This window comes from Somniosus microcephalus, chromosome 25, assembly GCF_052327205.1.
Source record: "Somniosus microcephalus isolate GS21.2 chromosome 25, FLI_Smic_1.0, whole genome shotgun sequence".
In the NCBI taxonomy this organism is placed as follows: domain Eukaryota; kingdom Metazoa; phylum Chordata; class Chondrichthyes; order Squaliformes; family Somniosidae; genus Somniosus; species Somniosus microcephalus.
Genome location: NC_141011.1, coordinates 24,146,314 through 24,168,747, shown reverse-complemented (window position 1 = coordinate 24,168,747; position 22,434 = coordinate 24,146,314). Strand labels below are relative to the sequence as shown.

General features: G+C 45.3%; 1 protein-coding gene across 1 annotated transcript; it reads left to right on the top strand.

Moving 5' to 3' along the window:
• Positions 1–3,156: 3,156 nt before the first annotated feature.
• Positions 3,157–22,386, top strand: LOC147100542 (chymotrypsin-like elastase family member 2A). The gene is made up of 6 exons (XM_085966898.1): positions 3,157–3,252; positions 3,965–4,093; positions 7,210–7,346; positions 18,849–18,994; positions 19,089–19,238; positions 22,307–22,386. The coding sequence occupies exons 1-6, from the start codon at positions 3,230–3,232 to the stop codon at positions 22,322–22,324; spliced, it is 603 nt and encodes a 200-aa protein (XP_085823024.1). The 5' UTR covers positions 3,157–3,229; the 3' UTR covers positions 22,325–22,386.
• Positions 22,387–22,434: the final 48 nt, after the last annotated feature.

Genomic DNA, 22,434 nt, shown 5'->3' with positions numbered 1-22,434 from the left:
AGTTTCTGTCTCCAGTCCACTTTGGCTAAATCACTTCTCAGCTTAGTAAAATTTGCTTTTCTCCAATTGTGAACTATTATTCCTGGTCTATCCTTGTCCTTTTCCATAACTACCCTAAATCTAACTGAATTATGATCACTACCACCAATATGCCTTTCCACCTGCCCAGCTTCATTCCCTAAAACTAGGTCCAGAACCGCCCCCTCTCTTGTTGGGCTTGCTACTTTCTGGCTAAAAAAATTATCCAAAATGCATTTGAAGAATTATTGTTCCTTTCCATTTTCACATCCTCTCCGGCACAGCATGCTCCGTAGGCTTCTGCATAATTTTTAAAATTTGTTCAAGGGATGTGGGCGTAGCTGGCAAGGCCGGCATTTATTGCCCATCCCTAGTTGCCCTTGAGAAGGTGGTGGTGAGCCGCCTTCTTGAACCACTGCAGTCCGTGTGGTGAAGGTACTCCCACAGTGCTGTTAGGGAGGGAGTTCCAAGATTTTGACCCAGCGACGATGAAGGAACTGCAAAATATTTCCAAGTCAGGATGGTGTGTGACTTGAAGGGGAACTTGAAGGTGGTGGTGTTCCCATGCGCCTGCTGCCCTTGTCCTTCTAGGTGGAAGAGATTGCATGTTTGGGAGGTGCTGCCGAAGAAGCCTTGGTGAATTGCTGCAGTGCACCTTGTAGATGGTACACACTGCAGCCATGATACGCCGGTGGTGGAGGGAGTGAATGTTTAAGGTGGTGGATGGGGTGCCAATCAAGTGGGCTGCTTTGTCCTGGATGGTGTCGAGCTTCTTGAGTGTTGTTGGAGCTGCACTCATCCAGTCAAGTGGAGAGTATTCCATCACACTCCTGACTTGTGCCTTGTAGATGGTGGAAAGGCTTTGGGGAGTCAGGAGGTGAGACATTCACCGCAGAATACCCAGCCTCCGACCTGCTCTTGTTGCCACAGTATTTATGTGACTGGTCCAGTTAAGTTTCTGGTCAATGGTGACACCCAGGATGTTGATGGTTAGGGATTCGGTGATGGTAATGCTGTTGAATGTCAAGGGGTGGTGGTTAGACGCTCGCTTGTTGGAGATAGTCATTGCCTGGCACTTGTGTGGCACGAATGTTACCTGCCACTTATCAGCCCAACCCTGAATGTCATCCAGGTCTTACTGCATGTGGGCATCGACTGCTTCATTATCTGAGGAGTTGCAAATGTCACTGAACACTGTGCAGTCATCAGCGAACATCCCCACTTCTGACCTTATGATGGAGGGAAGGTCATTGAGGAAGCAGCTGAAGAGGGTTGGGTCTAAGACACTGCCCTGAGGAAATCCTGCAGCGATGTTCTGGAGCTGTGATGATTGACCTCCAACCATCTTCCTTTGTGCTAGGTATGACTCCAGCCAGTGGAAAGTTTTCCCCCCGATTCTCATTGACTTCAGTTTTACTAGGGCTCCTTGATGCCACACTCGGTCAAATGCTGCCTTGATGTCAAGGGCAGTCACTCTCACCTCACCATTGGAATTCAGCTCTTTTGTCCATGTTTGGACCAAGGCTGTTCTTCCTCAGGAGACTGAAGAAATTTGGAATGGCCCCCCAGATTCTCACCAACTTCTACCGGTGCACCATCGAGAGTATCCTGTCCGGCTGCATCACTACCTGGTATGGCAACTGCACCGCCGTAGACCGCAAGGCTCTACAGATGGTGGTGAAAGCTGCACAACACACTATAGGAATTAAACTACCTGCTGTGCAGGATATCTACCCCGAGAGGTGCCGGGAGAAGGCCCCGAGAATCATCAAAGACGCGAGCCACCCCAGCCACAACCTCTTCGCCCTGCTCCCATCCGGTAAGAGATACCGAAGCATACGGTCTTGTACCAGCAGGTTTCGAAACAGCTTCTACCCCCAGGCCATAAGACTCATGAACGAATAATTTATTATTATTTATTACTGTTGTTTTATTTATTATTACTGTATTTCTATTAGTATTTTTATAATTGCTATGCCATATTTATTCCAATGTTGGGAGGACTCGTAAAAATCAACATTTCATTGTGCAGTACACACGTCTGCTGCATATATGATAAATAAAATTGAATTGAATTGAATTAATGAGGTCTGCAGCCGAGTGGTCTTGGCGGAACCCAAACTGGGCATCAGTGAGCAGGTTATTGGTGAGTAAATGCCTCTTGATAGCACTGTCGACGACACCTTCCATCGCTTTGCTGATGATTGAGAGTAGACTGATGATTGAGAGTAGACTGATGGACAGTAATTAGCTGGATTGGATTTGTCCTGTTTTTTGTGGACAGGACATACCTGGGCAGTTTTCCACACTGTCGGATAGATGCCAGTGTTGTAGCTGTACTGGAACAGCTTGACTAGAGATTCTGGAGCACAAGTCTTCAGCACGACAGCTGGGATGTTGTCGGGGCCCATAGCCTTTGCTGTATCCAGTGCGCTCAGCCATTTCTTGATATCACGTGGAGTGATGAATTACCATCACTATAACTCTAGCCATGTGGTCAATGAGGAAAGTGCCATTCAAGTGGGTGCACCCAGTCCATGTATACTTCCCGTACCCGTCCCCACTATCCCCCACCCCTGCTCCCCCACTTGAGAGAGTCCAATTGCTTCTGCCAGAGCTGTGGGCAGTTTTGGGGCTCCGAAATTATTTTCGAAATGTGGAACTCTGTTGTCTATGAGGGAAATTGCAGGAGTGGAGAGCGGGGAGGGAGCTGTCAACATGATTTCATGTCCAGCCACTCCATTGGCACTGATCGTTATTCATTGACCCCTGCTGCAAAGTACACTCCTTAAAACCTACCTTTGACCAAGCTGCCAGTCACCTGTCCTAATATCTCCTCATGTGGCACGGTGTCAAATTTTGTCTGATAACGCTCCTGTGAAGCGCCTTGGGAAGTTTTACTACGTTAAAGGCCCTGTATAAATGCAAGTTGTTATTGTGTGACCATTAGCGGGGAACAGATCTGGGTCGGCAGGGATGTTCTTGTCTTGACACTTTAGTGAGGTACCACCATCTGTGAACCGTACTCCGGCATGATGCCAAGAAAAAAATGGGAGAGAATTTGGAAAAGCGTTTTCTGGAAAAACATTCAAATGAAGACAATGAACCTGAAACTAAACATTTGAATTTCTTGCAGATCTCTCTCCAAGTAGAAAAGAGAGGTGAATGGTTTCACACTTGTGGTGGAACCTTCATTGATCAGCAATGGGTTATGACCGCTGCACATTGCGTTAAGTAAGTGACTGGTTTACTTAAAAATGAATATTAATACATTTTAAGCTGATTTTATCTTTGGTGAAGTTAGTGCCGTTTAAAGTGAGGGATGGGATTGTTGCAACATTGTCCCATTTAGGCTGCCCAGTGTCAGCATCAAGCACTCCCCAAGTCAGTTATAGCACATACAGAATAAAGCTCTCCTTAGCCTGCTCCAACAATGTGACCCAACTCCACTCTATTGTACCAGTGTGACATTTTTCCATTTTCTGCGGTAGCTATCCTGCCTGAGCAAGACCGCAAGATCATTAGCCATTTTGTGCTAGTGGGTGCATGCCCACGAGCAACTGGTTGAGACGGGCCCAAAATCACTTCACATTAGGACCGTTATGACCAGTCCCTGTCACAAACCCCAGTCACATAGTTCCAGGTCCAACCCCTGTACCATTCCCAGTCCCCCACTCTCAATCCCAGTCAAGGGCCCAGTCCACATCCTTTTCTAGGCCGCAGCCACAATTCCAGGTTCCAGAGGAGGCTCTCATCCCATTAGCCTGAGCCGAATTGTTTAGTTCAGTGCTAGTGATGAAAGGTGGTCTCTTGCCCATAGTCCCATCCAGACCCCACTTCAAGTCAATTAACAAACGTGAGTGAGTTTCTATTTCACTGTATAACATGTTGGAATCACGCTCTGAAGCCTTTCACTAATTTAACAAGTTTTGGTTTCTACTCACAGCAAAAAGAATACCTACAGAGTGGCTCTCGGCAAACAGGTCCTTTCAGCCAATGAAGCAGGGTCCACTTTCGCTGCAGTTGAGAAGACCATCCGCCATGAAAAGTTCAGCATGATCTTTGCTGCCAATGGGTCAGTATAAGAAAGAGACTTGGATTAAAAAAAGTTCCCCCCCCCTTCTGCTGAAGCAGCTCGCTCTTGTAAGGGTACAGTTCCAAAGGCGTTGCCTCACCTCACCATACTTTCTTTTTGTGCTGAGACAATGAGTATTTGCATTCTTTTTGAACTTAGAAGGCACCACAACTAAGGCCGATACTGTCCTCGCCCACCGTCCCCACATTTACACTTTCCAACAGTGGGAATTTTGGCTGACTTTCTTCTAGCTGAGGGGCACTGAAATCATTTGTTATACTCCAACTATAACAACAGAAAATGCTGGAAAAACTCAGCAGGCCAGGCAACATCCGTGGAGAGAGAAATAGAGTCAACGTTTCAGGTCGAAACCCTTCGTCAGAACTCAACTGCTACTCTGCAGAAATCAGCCAACTCAACAGGGACTAGGAATCAAACTTTGTGCCTGGTTAGCTTCGAACCGCACCCCATTGCTCGCTAGGCTGCTTCTGTAAATCAAGTTGTGTTGCTTGAGGCCACAGAGATATTATTGGTTAAATGTAGCAGAGTATTTCACTAACATTGTCTATTGACACCATTGTGTCAGTCAATGAGTTGGAGGTAGGCGGGACTTGCGGCCAAACCAGTGTATTTTACAGCAAACAAAGCAAACAGAAAAGCAATCAAAGCCTATTTACAGAGTTCAGGAGAAATATATCCCGCTAAAAAAACAAGAGCAAACTAGCCAGTAATGACACACCACAGATGGATAAAGAAATAAGGGCAAAATAGAAACTAAAGTAAAAGACAGACACTAATTACACAGACAACAAAGGAAAGGATGAAAAAAGGGAATACGAGAAACTTAGGAAATGAGTAAAAAAAAAGGAAAGCAAAGAGATACTATGAAATTAAACTATCAAGGAATATGAAAATAAATAGTAAAATATTCTACAGACACATCAATAACAAAAATCAGGATAGGGAGAGGGCCACTAAACTCAGATAATGACAGCAAAATGGCAGATATATTAAATCATTATTTTGCACCGGTATTTACCAGGGAAATTAACATGGTGGATATGACATTAGAAGAAGAGATCAAAAAGGATATAAAGACATTCAAGATAGAAAGGGGGAGATAATTGATAAACGAATCAAACTTCGAGAGGATAAAACCTCCGGTCCGGATGGATTGCATCCGTGCATGGTAAAAAATGTTAGGGTAGAGATAGCAGAGGCACTATTACATATAGATGAAAAGTCACTAGAAAAGGGAATAGTGCCAGATAACTGTTGGACAGCTGACGTGATTCCTATATATGAAAAGGGAGATAGAAGAAGTCCAGAGAACTATAGATGGTGGTTGGAAAGATAATGGAGTCCTTAATCAAAGATGTAATAGAAAACGATCTAGAAACTGAAAATAATAAAGAAGTCAGCACAGATTTCAAAAGGGAAGGTCATGCTTGACCAACCTTACTGAATTCTTTGAAGAAGTAACATAAAGTATAGATAAAGGTAATGTAGTAGAAGTAATATATTGGATTTCCAAAAAGCCTTCGATAAGGTACCACATAGTAGACTCATGACTGAGGTCAGAACATGTGGAGTCAGGGGACAAGTAGCAGAATGGAGACCAAGTTGGCTACAAAACAGAAAAGAGAGAGTAGGGGTTAAAGGTAGTTACTCAGATTGGCAAATGGTGGGAAGTGGTGTTCCACAGGGATCGGTGCTGGGACCACTGTTGTTCGATTGTAAACAATTTGGACGCGGAAATCGGAAGTACAGTTTAAAAATTTGCAGATGACACCAAATTGGGGGCGTAATTAATACAGAGGAGGACTGCGGCAAAATACAGGAAGACATTAATAAGCTTGCAGAATGGGTGTGTAATTAGCAAATGAACTTTAATATAGATAAGTGTGAGGTAATACATTTTAGTAGGAAGATTAAGGAGGCCACATACTCCTTGGAAAATAAGTGTCTAAATGGGGTACAGAAACAAAGGGATCTGGGGGTACAGATACACAGATCACTAAAAGTAACGGCTCAGGTTAATAAGGCCATAAAAAAAGCAAACAAAGCACTGAGGTTGATTTCTAGAGGGATAGAATTGAAAAGCAGAGAAGTTGTGTTAAACTTGTATAGAACCTTAGTTAGATCACACTTGGAGTTCAGTGAACAGTTCTGGTCTCCATATTATAAAAAGGATATAGAGGCACTGGAGAAGGTGCAAAAAAGAATTACTAGAATAATACCAGAATTGAGAGGTTCTACCTATCAGGAAAGATTAAATAGGCTGGGGCTCTTTTCTCTAGAAAAGAGAAGACTGAGGGGTGACCTGATAGAAGTCTTCAAGGCTTCTTCGGCAGCACCTCCCAAACCCGCAACAGATTTAAAGGCGTACATACACACACTCACACACACTCACACACACACAGACACACACAGACACACACTCACACACACACAGACACACACACACACACACATCAAGAAGGCCAATGGAATCTTGGCTTTTATTGCAAGGGGGATGGAGTATAAAAGCAGGGAAGTCTTGCTGCAGTTATATAGGGTACTGGTGAGGCCACACCTGGAATACTGCATACCACTATGACCAAATGTCAAGTTCAGCTCCGGCCCTTCCCCACTCAAAATGGAGAGAAAATATTCCATAGGACGTGTTATTGCATGAAAAATGGTATGCCCGATATTGTGAATGGAGCTCTATGGATGCTGGGACCTCTTATTAACATTCCTTTGCACGATCAGTAGAAGGAACACTTCTAAATCCCAGGTGTGGCAACATCCAGTAAATGGGGCAGGACATAAATGGAGGCACAAAGAGCAAGAATTCCTCAAGGTATTTAGATGAAAGGGAAGCAGGCCCCAGGTGACCTGTAGCATTTTTCAGCCGCTTTAGAGCGCACAGTGATTTTTGTTTTAAGATAAGATCGAGGAAAACATATCACCAAATTAATTGCAAACATAGTGGGATGAGAAAAGTCAATCAAACCCATCAGAGCTCACCCCGTTCATTCAACAATGCCGCCTTGTACACCCACCTCCCTGACTGCTAATAATTGTGTGCTGGGAGAGCACAACTCACCACTGTTTTTCCTTTCTTTTCCTAGTTACGATATTGCTCTGGTCAAACTCGCGGCACCTGTGGTCTTAACCAACAAAATTGAGTTGGGATGCATCCCTGCCCCGGGCACGCTTCTTCCCAATAACTACAGTTGTTATATCACTGGCTGGGGCCTCCTGAAGGGTGAGTTGATCAGTCAATGTCTGGAGACATATTTAAACAAAGAACTGTTTAATGATTCAGTGCTTCACAGCATTAGAGCAGGAGTATCCAAACTAAGGCTGTATGGCCACATGTGTCCCACAAGTCTTGGCCATCTGGCAAAGCCCACACAACACAGTTCTATTTGCACTTATATTTCCCACTCACCGGTTTGCCCCGTTTGAATTTTGTGGGGCACTGAGGTCAATTGTTATACTCCAACTCAGCAGGGACTAGGGATCAAACTTGTGCCTGGTTAGCTTAGTACCACACCTCATTGTGCTTTTTACACGCTAGGCTGCATCAATAAATTAGTGAGGGCTTCATTTAACAACATATGAAATAGGAGCAGGAGTAGGCCATACGGCCCCTCGAGCCTGCTCCGCCATTCAATAAGATCATGACTGATCGTCAGCCTCAACTCCACTTTCTCGCCCGATCTCCATATCCCTTGATTCCCCTAGAGTCCAAAAATCTATCGATCTCAGCCTTGAATATACTCAAAGACTCAGCATTCACAGCCCTCTGGAGCAGAGAATTCCAAAGATTCATAACCCTCTGAGTGAAGAAATTCCTCCTCATCTCAGTCTTAAATGGCCGACCCCTTATCCTGAGACTTTGCCCCCTAGTTCTAGACACTCCAGCCAGGGGAAACAACCTCTCAGCATTTACTTTGTCATCCCCTTTAGAATCTTGTATGTTTCAATGAGATCACCTCGCATTCTTCTAAACTTCAGAGAGTATAGGCCCATTCTACACAGTGGGCCAGAAATTCCAGGCCAGAAGCGTGAGTACGGTCGGCTTACTCACGCTTCTGGCCGTTGGAAATGCCGGCGTTCAGCATGAACAGCGCATGCGGGGAACGCCGGCATTTCCAGACCTCGAGCGCGTGCGACTGCACAGGCAGCGCTTGCGCAGTGAACTTCGTGGATTTCATTCATGAAATCCGTGAGGTTAAGTCCTTAGAAGTTACACTGAAAAAAAGCAAGTGTAAAGTGGTTCATTGGCTGCGGAGGAAGATATATTTTATCGTGGAGCTTTTGAAATGCAATATTTTTGTTTGGGAAAGGGAGGGAAGTTATTTTAAGAAATTTTAAGTAAGTTTTAAAGTTAAAATTTTTTTTTTTTTTTTTTTTAAAAAGGGTTTTCAGAACGGTAGGTAGAAGGAGCAATTGTGGCTGTGTGAATGGAATGTGAGAATGAGTTATGTATGTATGTCCACATATATTCCTTTACGTATATGTATGTATGTTTTATATTCCTTTACTATGAATGTATGTTTTTAATTATGATTTTCCAATAAGTTACTTTCTCTGAAAGTCATAATTAAATAATACATTCATACACATAAGTAAAGGAATATATACATAACACGCAAAGGAATATATACAGACATACATACTTTCAGAAGCTCCACGATAAGAAATATCTTCCTCCGCAGCCTCTGTAGCAACTGCACCCATGCTTTTTTCATGTGTAAGTTGTAATGACTGGACCTCACTGAAAGCATTAATGAAAGCGGCGAATTATACTGCGCACGCGCTGCATGTGCAGTCGCACGCGTTCTGCCTCTGAACCCCTTCGTTCAGAGGACAGGAAATGCCGGTTTTCCCCACATGCACTGTGCATGCTGAAAACCGGCATTTCATCCGGCCAGATGCGTAAGTACCCCGACCGTACTAGCGCATTTGGGAGGGAATTATTGGGCCAACATTTTACATGTCAATAAAATAAAAAATTTAACACTTGCACGACTTGCGCCCTCGCGTCTGCGACTGAGGGTCCAAGGAGGTGCATTGCGCAAGAGGTCATCATCGGACGTATCCTCACACTGTTCCCTTTGGGGAACTGTATGAAGTGGTGGAAGGATTTATGGCCGTGATTAACGCTCATTCCGTGACCGTAACCATCTTTGAACCAGCCATTAGGGTGGTTAGTCCTATGGCGGGAGGGTTTTACGGGCTCCCACAACCCATCTGAGGGGGGGGGGGCCACCAACACCCACGGACGCAAGTATCCCGCTGGATGTCCACCCAGAATTTAAAGTTGGAGCTCCGACTCCACTTGCCGGGACTGTCTGGAGTGGGGTTCAAAACCCTACTCCTTCTGGCCCAGCGGCGGGGATGCTTACTGCTACGCAAAAGGCCCACTCCGCACAAAAGGTGACACCCATACGTTTCCTGCGCCTTTTCCCTCCCCGTGACTGGAGCCCTATGCTGCCATTTCACGTTGCTAATCGGATTGGGCGTTTGTCATAGCGGTAGGATCCCCGCCGCTGGGCCAGATCAGGGTAGGGTTTCGAACCCCGCTCCAGACAGTCCCGGCAAGTGGAGTCGGAGCTCCGGCTCTAAATTCTGGGTTGACATCCAGTGGGATATTTGCGTCCGTGGGTGTGGGTGGCCCCCCCTCCTTGTATAGCTTGTGGGAGCCCGTAAAACCCTCCCGCCATAGGACTAACCGCCCTAATGGCTGGTTCAAAGATGGTTACGGTCACGGAATGAGCGTTAATCACGGCCATAAATCCTTCCACCACTTCATACAGTTCCCCAAAGGGAACAGTGTGAAGACACGTATGACGATGACATTGCTAAATAAATAAATGGAATTAAAAAAATTCTTTTAGGGCTTTTAAAAGTCTTTAAATTGCTTTAATTCTCTTTAAAACTGCTTCAGATTACTCAAAATAATGTAAACATTTTAAAAAGTTTATAAAAGTTACCAAAATCTTCAAAAAACTTCCAAAAACCTATTTAAACTGCTGCTTTGCATGTAAAAAAGCAAAGCAGCTTGACAGAAACATTGGGGGCGTGTCCAGTGAAACTGAGACCTCAAGGGGCGTGTCTCACTTACACTGCACGCTCCTGGGTCCGCGCTGGCTGCACTCCTGGGCGGCGTGACGTCATACGCTGCCCGGGAATGTGCTTTCTATTTCTCCAAGTTCAGGCGTCCCAGAAGCTGATCGGCAGGAGCGCGGGGTAAGTGCAAATACGGGGCTTGCACGCGCTGCAAGCCCCGTTCTGGAATTTCTGGCCCAATCTCTCCTCATAGGACAGCCCTCTCATCCCAGGAATCAGTCTAGTGAATCTTTGTTGCACTGCCTCCAAGGCAAGTATATCCTTCCTTAGATAAGGAGACCAAAACTGTGCACAGTACTCCAGGTGTGGCCTCACCAAGGCCCTGTACAATTGTAGCAAGACTTCCTTATTCTTATACTCCAATCCCCTTGCAATAAAGGCCAACATGCCATTTGCCTTCCTTACTGCTTGCTGTACCTGTATGCTAGCTTTCTGTGTTTCTTGCACGAGGACACCCACATCTCTCTGAACACCAACATTTAAAAGTCTCTCACCATTTAAAAAATATTGTTTTTCTATTCTTCCTACCAAAGTGAATAACCTCACATTTCCCTACATTATACTCCATCTGCCACCTTACTGCCCACTCACTTAGTCTATCTATAACCCTTTGCAGACTCTGTGTGTTCTCATCACAGCTTACTGTCCCACCTCGCTTTGTATCGTCAGCAAACTTGGATACATTGCACTCGGTCCCTTAATCTAGGTCGTTAATATAGATTGTAAATAGCTGCAGCACCCCACTAGTTATAGCCTGCCAACCTGAAAAAGACCCGTTTATCCCTACTCTCTGTTTTCTGTCTGTTAACCAATCCTCTATCCATGCTACTATATTACCCCCAACCCCATGAGCCCTTCTCTTGTGTAATAACCTTTTATGTGGCACCTTATCGAATGCCTTTTGGAAATCCAAATATACTACATCCAACATTTCCCCTTTATCTACCCTGCTAGTTACATCCTCAAAAAACTCTAATAAATTGGTCAAGCACGATTTCCCTTTCATAAAACCATGTTGACTCTGCCTAATCATGTTATGATTTTCTAAGTGCCCTGATACCACTTCCTTAACAATGGATTCCAGCATTTTTCCGACAACTGATGTCAGGCTAACTGGCCTGTTGTTCCCTGTTTTCTCTCTCCCTCCTTTCTTGAATAGCAGTGTTACATTTTCTACCTTCCAATCCACTGGGAATGTTCTAGAATCTAGGGAATTTTGGAAGATCAAAATTAATGCATCCACTATCTCTGCAGCCACCTCTTCTAGAACCCTAGGATGTAGGCCGTCAGGTCCAGGGGATTTGTCGGCTTTTAGTCCCATTACTTTCTCTAGTACTTTTTCTCTACTTATATTAATTACTTTTTCTATACTTATATTAATTATGTTAAGTTCCTCACCCTCATTAGACCCATGGTTCCCCACCATTTTTGGTATGCTTTTTGTGTCTTCTTCTGTGAAGACAGATATAAAATATTTGTTTAGCGTTTCTGCCATTTCCTTATTCCACATAATAATTTCTCCTGTCTCAGCCTCTAAGGGACCAAAGTTTACTTTTGCTACTCTCTTCCTTTTTACATACTTGTAGAAGCTCTTACAATCTGTTTTTATATTTCTTGCTAGTTTTCTCTCATATTCTATTTTTTCCCTTTTTATCAATTTTTTAGTCATCCTTTGCTGAAATTCTCCCAATCCTCAGGCTTACTACTATTCTTCACAACATTATAAGCTTCTTCTTTCAATTAAATGCTATCCTTAAATTCTTTAGTTAGCCATGGATGGATCACTTTTTCCGTGGAGTTTTTGTTTCTCAATGAAATGTATTTTTGTTGAGAATTATGAAATATTTCTTTAAATGCTAGCCACTGCTTATCTACTGCCATACCTTTTAATCTATTTTTACAATCTACCTTAGCCAACTCGCCCCTCATACCTATGTAATTGGCTTTATTTAAGTTTTAAGACTTTAGTTTCGGACTTCAGCAAGTCACTCTCAAACTTAATGTCAAATTCTATCATATTATGATCACTCTTCCCCAGAGGATCCTTTTCTATGAGATTGCTAATTAACCCTGTCTCATTACACAATACAAGATCTAAAATAGCCTGTTCCCTGGTTGGTTCCATGACGTATTGCTCTAGGAAACTGACTGGAATGCATTCCATGAACTCGTCCTCCAGACTACCTTTGCCAATTTGATTTGTCCAGTCTATATGAAGATTAAAGTCTCCCACGATTATTGCATGACCTTTTGTTACAAGCTCCTTCCATTTGTTGATTAATATCCTGTCCAACAGTATAGCTACTGTTAGGGGACTTATATACTACTCCCACCAGTGTTTTCTGCCCCTTGCTATTACTTATTTCCACCCATACTGATTCTACTTCCTGATCTTCCAAGCCGAGATCCTTTTTCTCTATTGTCCTTATGTCATTCTTTATTATCAGGCTACGGCCTTCCTTTTTCATTCTGCCTGTCTTTTCGAAATGTCAAGTACCCTGGAACATTTAGTTCCCAACCTTGGTCACCTTGCAACCAGGTCTCTGTAATGGCTATTACATCAAACCCATTTACCTCTATTTTTGCCACTAGTTCATCTATCTTGTTACGAATGCTTTGTGCATTCATATAAAGAGCCTTTAATTAAAATTTGTTAGCATTATTCCCTGCTTTGACCTTATTCTCTGCTGCACTGCTACCATTAAACTCTCTGTCCCTTCCTGTCACAATCTGCTTATTTTTACCCAAATCGCTACACTGCTCTATTGCCTTGATCTTTCTCTTTAGATTTCTAAATTTCCCCTCACATGAACCCTCCCCCCCCACCCCATTTTTTGCCTTAAAGCCCTAGCTACAGCCCTAGTTATTCAATTCACCAGGACACTGGTCCCAGCCCGGTTTAAGTGGAGCCCACTCCAACGGAACAGCTCCCTCTTTCCCCAGTACTGGTGTCAGTGCCCCATGAATTGAAACCCCTTCTTCCCACACCACCCTTTGAGCCACGCATTTAACTCTCTGATCTGCTTGACCCTATGCCAATTTGCGTGTGGCTCAAGGGTAATAATCTCTGGATTACTACCTGAGGTTCTGCTTATTAATTTAGACCCTACCTCCTCAAACTCCCTCAACAGAACCTCATTCCTAGTTCTACCTATGTCGTTGGTTCCTACGTGGACCACGACAACTGGATCCTCCCCCTCCCACTCCAAGTTCTTCTCCAGCAGCAAGGAGATATTCTTAACCCTGGCAGGCAACACAGCCTTCGAGACTCTTTTTCGCAGCTGCAGAGAACAGTATCTATCCCCCTGACTATACTGTCCCCCACCACTACCACATTCTTTCCTTCTCCCCCCCCCCCCACTTGGATGGCCACCTGTATCACAATGCCATGGTCAGTTTGCCCATCCTCCCTGCAGTCCTTTTCTTCATCCATACAGGTAACAAGTACCTTGTACCTATTGGACAAGATCAAGGGCTGATGCTCCCCCATCACTACATCCTGGGTCCCCATGCCTTCCTGACCCGCAGTCACACCCTCCTGTCCCTGACCACTGATGAACTCTAAAGTACTACTTAGCCTAAAGGGTGTGACTGGCTCCTGGAACAAAGTGTCCAGGTAACTCTCCCCCTCCCTGATGCATCGCAATGTCTGCAGCTCGGACTCCAGCTCAACAACTCTGAGCCGAAGTTCCTCGAGTTGCAGACATTTACTGCAGATGTGGTTGCTCGGGATCGCAATGCTCTCCACAAACTCCCACATGCTGCAGTTACGATACACCACCTGCCCTGCCATCTCTAACCTTGTTTTATTTATTAATTAATTAGTTAGTTTAAGCTTTTATTTAATCAATATTTTAGTTTTATTGTTTGATTATTTTATCTGGTTTAAGTTATTGGCCCAGAAATTCGGGTTGGGGGCTTCCCGCGGGTGCAAGCCCCCGACCTACGCTTACCTAGCGCGCCGGCCGTTGAGCGGTGGGCCCGCGTGGGATTCCAATCCTGGGCCTCCTCCAACTGCCGGCGCGCAGTGCTTGCGTATCCCAGGGGCGCAGTTAGTTCGATGCGTCCCCTGGGATCACGTGGGCCATGGAGCGCCAATGGCAGCAGGGAATGCTTCATTCATAAGTTTGACAGGAAGAGCTATCAAACCTATAAATACTATAAGCCCCAAAACATCACTAAAACCTCAAATAATTTTTTTTTTTAAATCACATTTTTAAAATAACTATAAATTACATAAAATAACTATTTTAAACAATAATTTAAATTTTTGAAAAAATTATTTACATTTTCTAGCGGGGCTAAAAATAAACTTACCTTTCTTTAAAGTATTTAAAAATAATAAACCTGTGGAAAAAATGTTTTAATTTTAATTAATTCACCACTTACCTTGTTAAAAGCAGGCCTCGCGCCTGCTTTTTACAAGCGTAACTCCTGGAGACTTACCCTCCCGGAGAAACCTGGAAAAAAAACGTAAGTTCCATGCGCACGCGCTGCCTCTCCGGCGCACGCGTTTGACCTCTGACCCTTTCCTTTAAGGGAACGGAAGTTCCGGTTTCCTGCACATGCGCAGTGCATGCACGAAACCGGCACTTCTATTGGGCTTATGGGTGAGTACCCCGTGTGTACTCACCCGTGGAGACCCGAATTTCTTAGCAAGTTACAGTTTCTCAGCTCTTAATTTAACCCCCTTCCCTAACTAATAGAGCAAAAAAAAGCTATAATACTCACCAACCAATCACCTACCTGCTCTCCTGTGATGTTACTCTTTGATTTTTTTATTGTTGTTGTTGTTTTTGAATCGGAATCTCGCCGCTGCTGCTGCTTTAATTCAGGTCCGCTCTCGGGCCGCTCTTTATCCTCTCGCCGCTGCCGTTGCTTTAATTCAGGTCCGCTCTCGGGCCGCTCTTTATCCTCTCGCCGCTGCTGCTGCTTTAATTCAGGTCCGCTCTCGGGCCGCTCTTTATCCTCTCACCGCTGCCGCTGCTTTAATTCAGGTCCGCTCTCGGGCTGCTCTTTATCCTCTCTCTGCTGCTTTAATTCAGGTCCGCTCTCGGGCCGCTCTTTATCCTCTCACCGCTGCCGCTGCTTTAATTCAGGTCCGCTCTCAGGCCGCTCTTTATCTTCTCGCCGCTGCCGCTGCCGCTGCTTTAATTCAGGTCCGCTCTCGGGCCGCTCTTTATCTTCTCGCCGCTGCCGCTGCTTTAATTCAGGTCCGCTCTCAGGCCGCTCTTTATCCTCTCACCGCTGCCGCTGCTTTAATTCAGGTCCGCTCTCGGGCCGCTCTTTATCCTCTTGCCGCTGCCGCTGCTTTAATTCAGGTCCGCTCTCGGGCCGCTCTTTATCCTCTTGCCGCTGCCGCTGCTTTAATTCAGGTCCGCTCTCGGGCCGCTCTTTATCCTCTCTCCGCTGCTTTAATTGGGGTCCAGTCTCGGGCCGCTCTTTATCCTCTCTCCGCTCCTTTAATTCAGGGTCGCTCTCGGGCCGCTCTTTATCCTCTTGCCGCTGCCGCTGCTTTAACTGGGGTCCAGTCTCGGGCCGCTCTTTATCCTCTCGCCACTGCCGCTGCTTTAATTCAGGTCCACTCTCGGGCCGCTCTTTATCCTCTCTCCGCTGCCGCTGCTTTAATTCAGGTCCACTCTCGGGCCGCTCTTTATCCTCTCACCGCTGCCGCTGCTTTAATTCAGGGTCGCTCTCGGGCCGCTCTTTATCCTCTCTCCGCTGCCGCTGCTTTAATTCAGGGTCGCCCTTGGGCCGCTCTTTATCCTCTCACCGCTGCCGCTGCTTTAATTCAGGGTCGCTCTCGGGCCGCTCTTTATCCTCTCACCGCTGCCGCTGCTTTAATTCAGGTCCGCTCTCAGGCCGCTCTTTATCCTCTCTCTGCTGCTTTAATTCAGGGTCGCTCTCGGGCCGCTCTTTATCCTCTCTCTGCTGCTTTAATTCAGGGTCGCTCTCGGGCTGCTCTTTATCCTCTCACCGCTGCCGCTGCTTTAATTCAGGTCCGCTCTTGGGCCGCTCTTTATCCTCTCGCCGCTGCCGCTGTGTTGCTTTAGCCCATAAATATATTATTGGTTAACTGTAGCACAGAGTTTTTCACTAACATAACAGGCAATAAATGCTGGCCTTGCCAGCGACGCCATCCTAGGAACGAATAAAACATTTTTTTGCGAGAGTGTCTATTGACACCATTGTGCTAGTCAACAAGTTGGAGGTAGGCGGGACTTACGGCCAAATCAGTGTATTTTACAGCAAACAAAGCAAACAGCAAAGCAAACAAAGTCTATTTACAGAGTTCAGGAGAAATATATCCCGCTAAAAAGCAAGAGCAAACTAGCCAGTAATGACACACCACGGATGAATAAAGAAATAAGGGCAAAATTGAAATTAAAGAAAATGAAATTAAAAGACAGACACTAAGTACACAGACAACAAAGAGGATGACGAAAGAGAACGCGAAAAGGTTAGGAAAGAAGTCAAAAAACAAGTTGAATTCTGTGAACCTAGAGTTTCAAAAGGGCTGTTTTTAGCACTGCTGCCACATTGGTTAATAAATCCTAAATTAACTCACTAAGATTTGTTAAGATCAGCAACTTGAGATTTATGCAAATTGATGGGAACATCGACTTAAACTTCATGACCCACAAGGCAGCTAAGACACCTACGAAGATGGAAAGCTTGACATGTCTGGGTTAGGGCACTGTCCTTTCAGCACTCAGATGTGAGAACTGATCTAGCAAGGACAGGGAAGGTTGTTTACCGGACCGGATGCAACTGCGTAAGACTTACTCCATTTGGCCCAATGCTGGGAGTCTCATGTTGAGGCATCCAATTTGTGGTCAGGAAGTGATTGGCCAGTGATTGGACAGTTCTGATTGGTGGGGACGGGAGGAGAGCCAGTTCATCAAGACACTGAGGGTTGTACACAACAAATTTTATTGGAGTGAAATCTTGAAATTCTGGTGCAAAATGATATTTTGTTTTTAGCGATTTCTTTAAGCCTAACCTTGTCAGAGCCCATTCATGCCACATCATCCTCGACAATAATGATTACTATGTCATTTGAACATTAATGGAACCTAGGCTTAATAGTTATCAGCTAGAAAACAAAAATAGCTTACCTGATATGGATAGGGATCTATCAAAAGGCCTTGTACACAGGAAGCTGATGTGATCAATGTGCTTCACTTCCATTCTCGAGTCATTTTAGCTTTTACACATTTGATTACTGTTACAGACTTTAGGTCTGCTGTAATCATAATCATAATCAACTTTATTGTCATTGTTAGTGCACAAGTGCAGTACAACGAAATGTAGGCTTGCGGCTCCCGAGAGTGTACATTTAGATTAAGACATTTAAACATTCAACATTCATTTGGCTTGTAATACATTAACATAAACATAACCATAATAAAGTGCATTGGCAGATGTGCAGGCTTTAGAGTTTATTTGTGGAGTTCAGTAGGATGACAGCCCTGGGAAAGAAGCTGTTCCTAAATCTGGTCGTTCGGGTGCGAATGCATCTGTAGCGTCTCCCAGATGGCAGGAGGGCGAACAGACTGTGGCTGGGGTGGGTAGGGTCTTTGATGATGGACCGTGACCTCCGTAGACAGCGTTTCTGGTATATGTGCTCTATGGTCGGTAGCCGGGTGCCGGTAATGCGTTGGGCAGTTTTGACTACCCGCTGCAGGGCTTTCCGGTCATAGTAGCTACAGCTGCCATACCATACTGTGATACAGTTTGTCAGGATGCTCTCTATTGTGCAGCGGTAAAAGTTAGAGAGGATCAGGGGTGACAGGTTACATCCCTTCAGCCTCCTTAGGAAATATAGGCACTGCTGGACCTTCTTCACCAGAGAGGAGGTATTGAGGGACCAGGAGAGGTCTTCCGTGATGTGGACTCCGAGGAACTTAAAGCTGAGGGGGTAGATTGTCACCTTCACTGCCTGGACGGTAATCTGGCCGAGTGGTTTGCCCAACCTTTAGAGAACCCGTCCAATTTTCATTCCATTGACATCCCTCATTCTATATTTCCCATTACTTTCATTCTTTGCCTCCTCCAATTTGTTCTGCTGCCCCTTCTCTCGGAATGCCACGGCTTTTGCTGGGTTACAGTTCCATGGGTTCTGGTCACCCTACAGAAACTCACCCAAGCCACGCGTGAGCCTAGACAATGAGTGTCAGCAGATTCTTCGGGCACGGTGGCGCATCATGGCCAAGTCTGATCAGGTCTTCATGTGGTGTCCACACACATGCTTTTTCCAGCAGATGGCATTGAACAGTGGTCAGATGCAGTAACTTCAGCTGATTTTCTCCCCTCCCTAACCTGGGAACACAGAGGCCAGTTGAAGCCTCTTCCCCCACCACCTGAGCTGACATCAGCTAACTCGGTACAGATTAGTGACTGGCTGTAGGACCTCCCTGCGGTGGCTTTAACTAAAAGAATGTCCCAACAGAATTATGAGGTGCTCCTCTCCATGTTGAGAGCATATGTGCCCAAATCCACAGGATAGCTTGGGGAGTGCGAATGGGATCTGGCCGCAGGCACTCTGAACACTCTGAGTGCAATCGGGAAATAATTGTCCAATTCTCACCTACACGTCTCAGTAACAATCGAGTTTCTTCCCTTTCAGCTGGTGGTACCGTTTCCGACGTCCTGCAACAAGCGCTTCTACCTGTCGTAGATCACACCATTTGCTCCCAGCCTGATTGGTGGGGGGGGATAGTAAAGCAGTCGATGGTGTGTGCCGGCGGTGACGGAGTCGTCTCAGGATGCAATGTTAGTTGACCAACGGAAACTGTCCACAAGTTGTGTCATTTGAGGCTTTCCGCCCCTCCGCAACAACTAAACTGTGTTTCTGTTCCCCGCTCAGGGCGATTCTGGCGGTCCCTTGAACTGTCAGAACGCTGACGGCATCTGGGAAGTGCACGGTATCGTCAGCTTTGGGTCCTCTTTCTGCAGCCACAAGAAGAAGCCAACCGTCTTCACCCGTGTGTCTGCCTACAATGACTGGATTACTGAGGTACATGGTCAGAAATATTGGTGGTTACTAAAGTAATAACGAACAATGACATCACTTTACATTGCAGAACTGCTCCCTCTCTTCTGTGGCTCCTGTGAAATCTGTCCATTTTACACTGCTGGCAGGTTTGAGAGTCCGGCAACGTCTCGATTTTAAAATGTTCATCCTTGTGTTCAAATTCCTCCATGGCTTCGCTCTCCCCCTCCTATCTTTATGACCTCCTCCAGCCCTACAATGTGCCACGATCTCTGTGTTCCTCCAATTCTGGCCTCTTGCGCATCCCCGATTTCCTTTGCTCCACAATTGATGGCTATGCCTTCAGTTGCCTAGACCCTAAGCTCTTGCATTCCCTCCCTAAACCTCTCCGCCTCTCTACCACACTCTTCTCTTATGTCGCTCCTTAAAACCTACCTCTTTGACCAAACTTTTGGTCATGTGTCCTAATATCTCCAGTTAGGCCACAACTGGAGTATTGCGTCCAGTTCTGGTCACCACACTTTAGGAAGGATGTGAAGGCACTTGAGAGGTTGCAAAGGAGATTTACCAGAATGGTTTCGGGGATGGGGGGTCTTAGCTACAAGAACAGGTTGGAGAAGCTGGATTTGTTTTCATTAGAGCAAAGGAGGTTGAGGGGTGATTTGATAGAGGTGTATAAGATTATGATGGGTTTGGATAGGACCTGGAACTCGCTGCTGACGGAAGTGGTGGAAGCGGAGACACTCAATGTTTTCAAGGGGAGACGGGATAGGCACTTGAGGGAAATAAACTTGCAGGGCTACGGGGATAGAGCGGGGGAATGGGACTGACTGGATTGCTCTGCAGAGAGCCGGCACGGACTCGATGGGGAGAATGGCCTCCTTCTGTGCCATTATGACTCTATGACTCCTTATGTGGCTCGGTGTCAAATTTTGTTTGATATCGCTCCCGTGAAGCACCTTGAGGGGTTTTACTACATTAAAGGTGCTATATAAATACAGGTTGTTGTTGTTGTTGAGGGGGCTGGCAGCTAGTGGGAAACAACTGTAACGATTGAGGTTCTTTTTTCCTGGCTATGGGCCTTCGCTGATGTCGCGGGAAGGGCTGTACAGGTTGGCAACGGGAAAATCTGCGCAGGCAAGCTCCGTGTAGTCAGGGAAAATGGCAATCGAGAGCTGCAGTACTATATCATCATTCGGATGCTAATCACCGCCACGTGGGCCAAATTGACTAGCAGCAGGAGTACGAGAGGGCTGTACATAATACATCCCCTCACTCTGGTGCTGAATCGCAAGTGGAGTGGATTTGTCCCACAGTATTTACAGAATACATTGCCGCATTGAGGCAGTCTGTGCAGGTGTGCTGTTGGGACACAAGGTGATTTGGCCCTGAAGTTTGGTTAAGACAGGTGTATAGCAAAGGTCCTAGCTGTACAGAGGGAGATCCTGCAGGATTAAGTCATTGCCAATGTCGGCTTAAGGGGGGTTTCTAGCTCTTGGGCTCATTCTTGCCGGTTAGGCGATGTTGTGGCTGTACTGACCATCTCTGGGATTACGTAAGCTTCCAAGAAAAGGGCTCCAGACTACTTTGTAGATGGAGTCTGTACATTACCCATTTTCTTTTGTTCCTGGGATGTGGACGTCGCTGGCAATGCCAGCATTAATTGCCCCTCCCTAACTGGCCTTGAGGAAGTGGTTGTGAGCCACCTTCTTGAACCGCTGCAGTCTGTGTTTTTTTTCTCCCCGTAGCGGCTTTGGTACAAGCGAGTGGCTCGCTAGGCCATTTCAGAGGGCAGTTAAGAGTCAACCACATTGCTTTGGGTCGAGTCACATATAGGCCAGACCGGGTAAGGGTGGCAGATTTCCTTCCCTAAAGGACATTAGTGAAACCAGATGAGTTTTTACAACAATCAGTTTCATGGTCACCATTACTGATACTAGGTTTTTATTCCAGATTTGATTAATTGACTGAATTTAGATTTGAACTCATATCTCCAGATCGTTAGTCCAGGCCTCAGGATTACTAGTCCAGTAACATAACCACTCGTGCTACCGTACCTGCAACTGACATATATTTCACATACGTTGGTTGTGAGGCTACACTGTGACACGGGTGGGGGCAGGGATAATGTATCTTCTTGTTGCACGCAGCGTTTACACAATCTCATAAGCAGGCATTCTTATTTCTGAAAGTAAAACCATTAGAAAAATGCCCCATCCTGTCCGATTGTGGCCTGCTACTCTCCATAGACAACGATTCTTCTCCTTCCCTCAGCCGCAGCACAGCAACCACTGTGTATTATGAAGTATTTGATCGCCTCAGTCTATAACTACCATTACAGCCTCTCGTCAGGTTTCCAACCAGATATTTATCCGAAAGCAAAATACTGCGGATGCTGGAAATCTGAAATAAAGAGAGAAAATGCTGGAAATTCTCAGCAGGTCAGGCAGCATCTGTGGCGAGAGAAACAAGAGTTAACGTTTCAGGTCGATGACCTTATATCAGATCTGGAAAAAGTTAAGAGATGTAACAAGTTTTAAGCAAGTACAGAGGCAGGGAAAGGGGGTGGGGGGGGGTGGGGGGAGGAGAGAAAAGGACAAAAGGGAAGATTCTGTGATAGGCAGGAGAGATTAAATGACAAAGGGGACGATGGTGCAAGGCAAAAAGGGGTGGTAATGAACAATGAAAGAAACAAAAGATGGGCCTAGAGGAGCTGAAAATGTCGAAAGCAGAATCATTCCAAACAACTGTTGTGCGAAAAAATGGGTGCAGTGGTTATGATCTGAAATTGTTGCAAGCAATGTTGAGTCTGGGAGGCTGTAATGTATCTAATCAAAAGATGAGGTGCTGTTCCTCCAGCTTCTCTTGAACTTCATTAGAACTAGATATCTATCCAGTTCCTTACTGAAGGAGATAGTTTTATTCAGCCTGTTGATAATCTATTAGTCACATCCACAACTCTGCCAAGGAAAGTGTCTTCCGACCTCTAACCTAAGAATTACATTATTTTACTATAGTATATTGTGGTCAATCTTTTAATAGATAATTTATTCTAAAAGTGTTATTCTAATGGCAATGCTGTTACTTTACAGAAAATGATGAACAACTGAAGTGAGTGACCCACTTTGAAGCTTCAGAGGATTGCAAACACCTACAATTCACAAAATAAAATAAATGTATTCCTAAAAATTATGTTGTCTTGTGGCTCTTAATGGTGAAA

Coding starts and splice junctions, on each gene's coding strand:
- LOC147100542 (XM_085966898.1), top strand. CDS start 3,230: ATGACCGCTGCACATTGCGTTAA. Junction 3,253..3,964: donor ACCGCTGCACATTGCGTTAA/GTAAGTGACTGG, acceptor TTCTACTCACAG/CAAAAAGAATACCTACAGAG. Junction 7,347..18,848: donor TGGCTGGGGCCTCCTGAAGG/GTGAGTTGATCA, acceptor CTTCCCTTTCAG/CTGGTGGTACCGTTTCCGAC.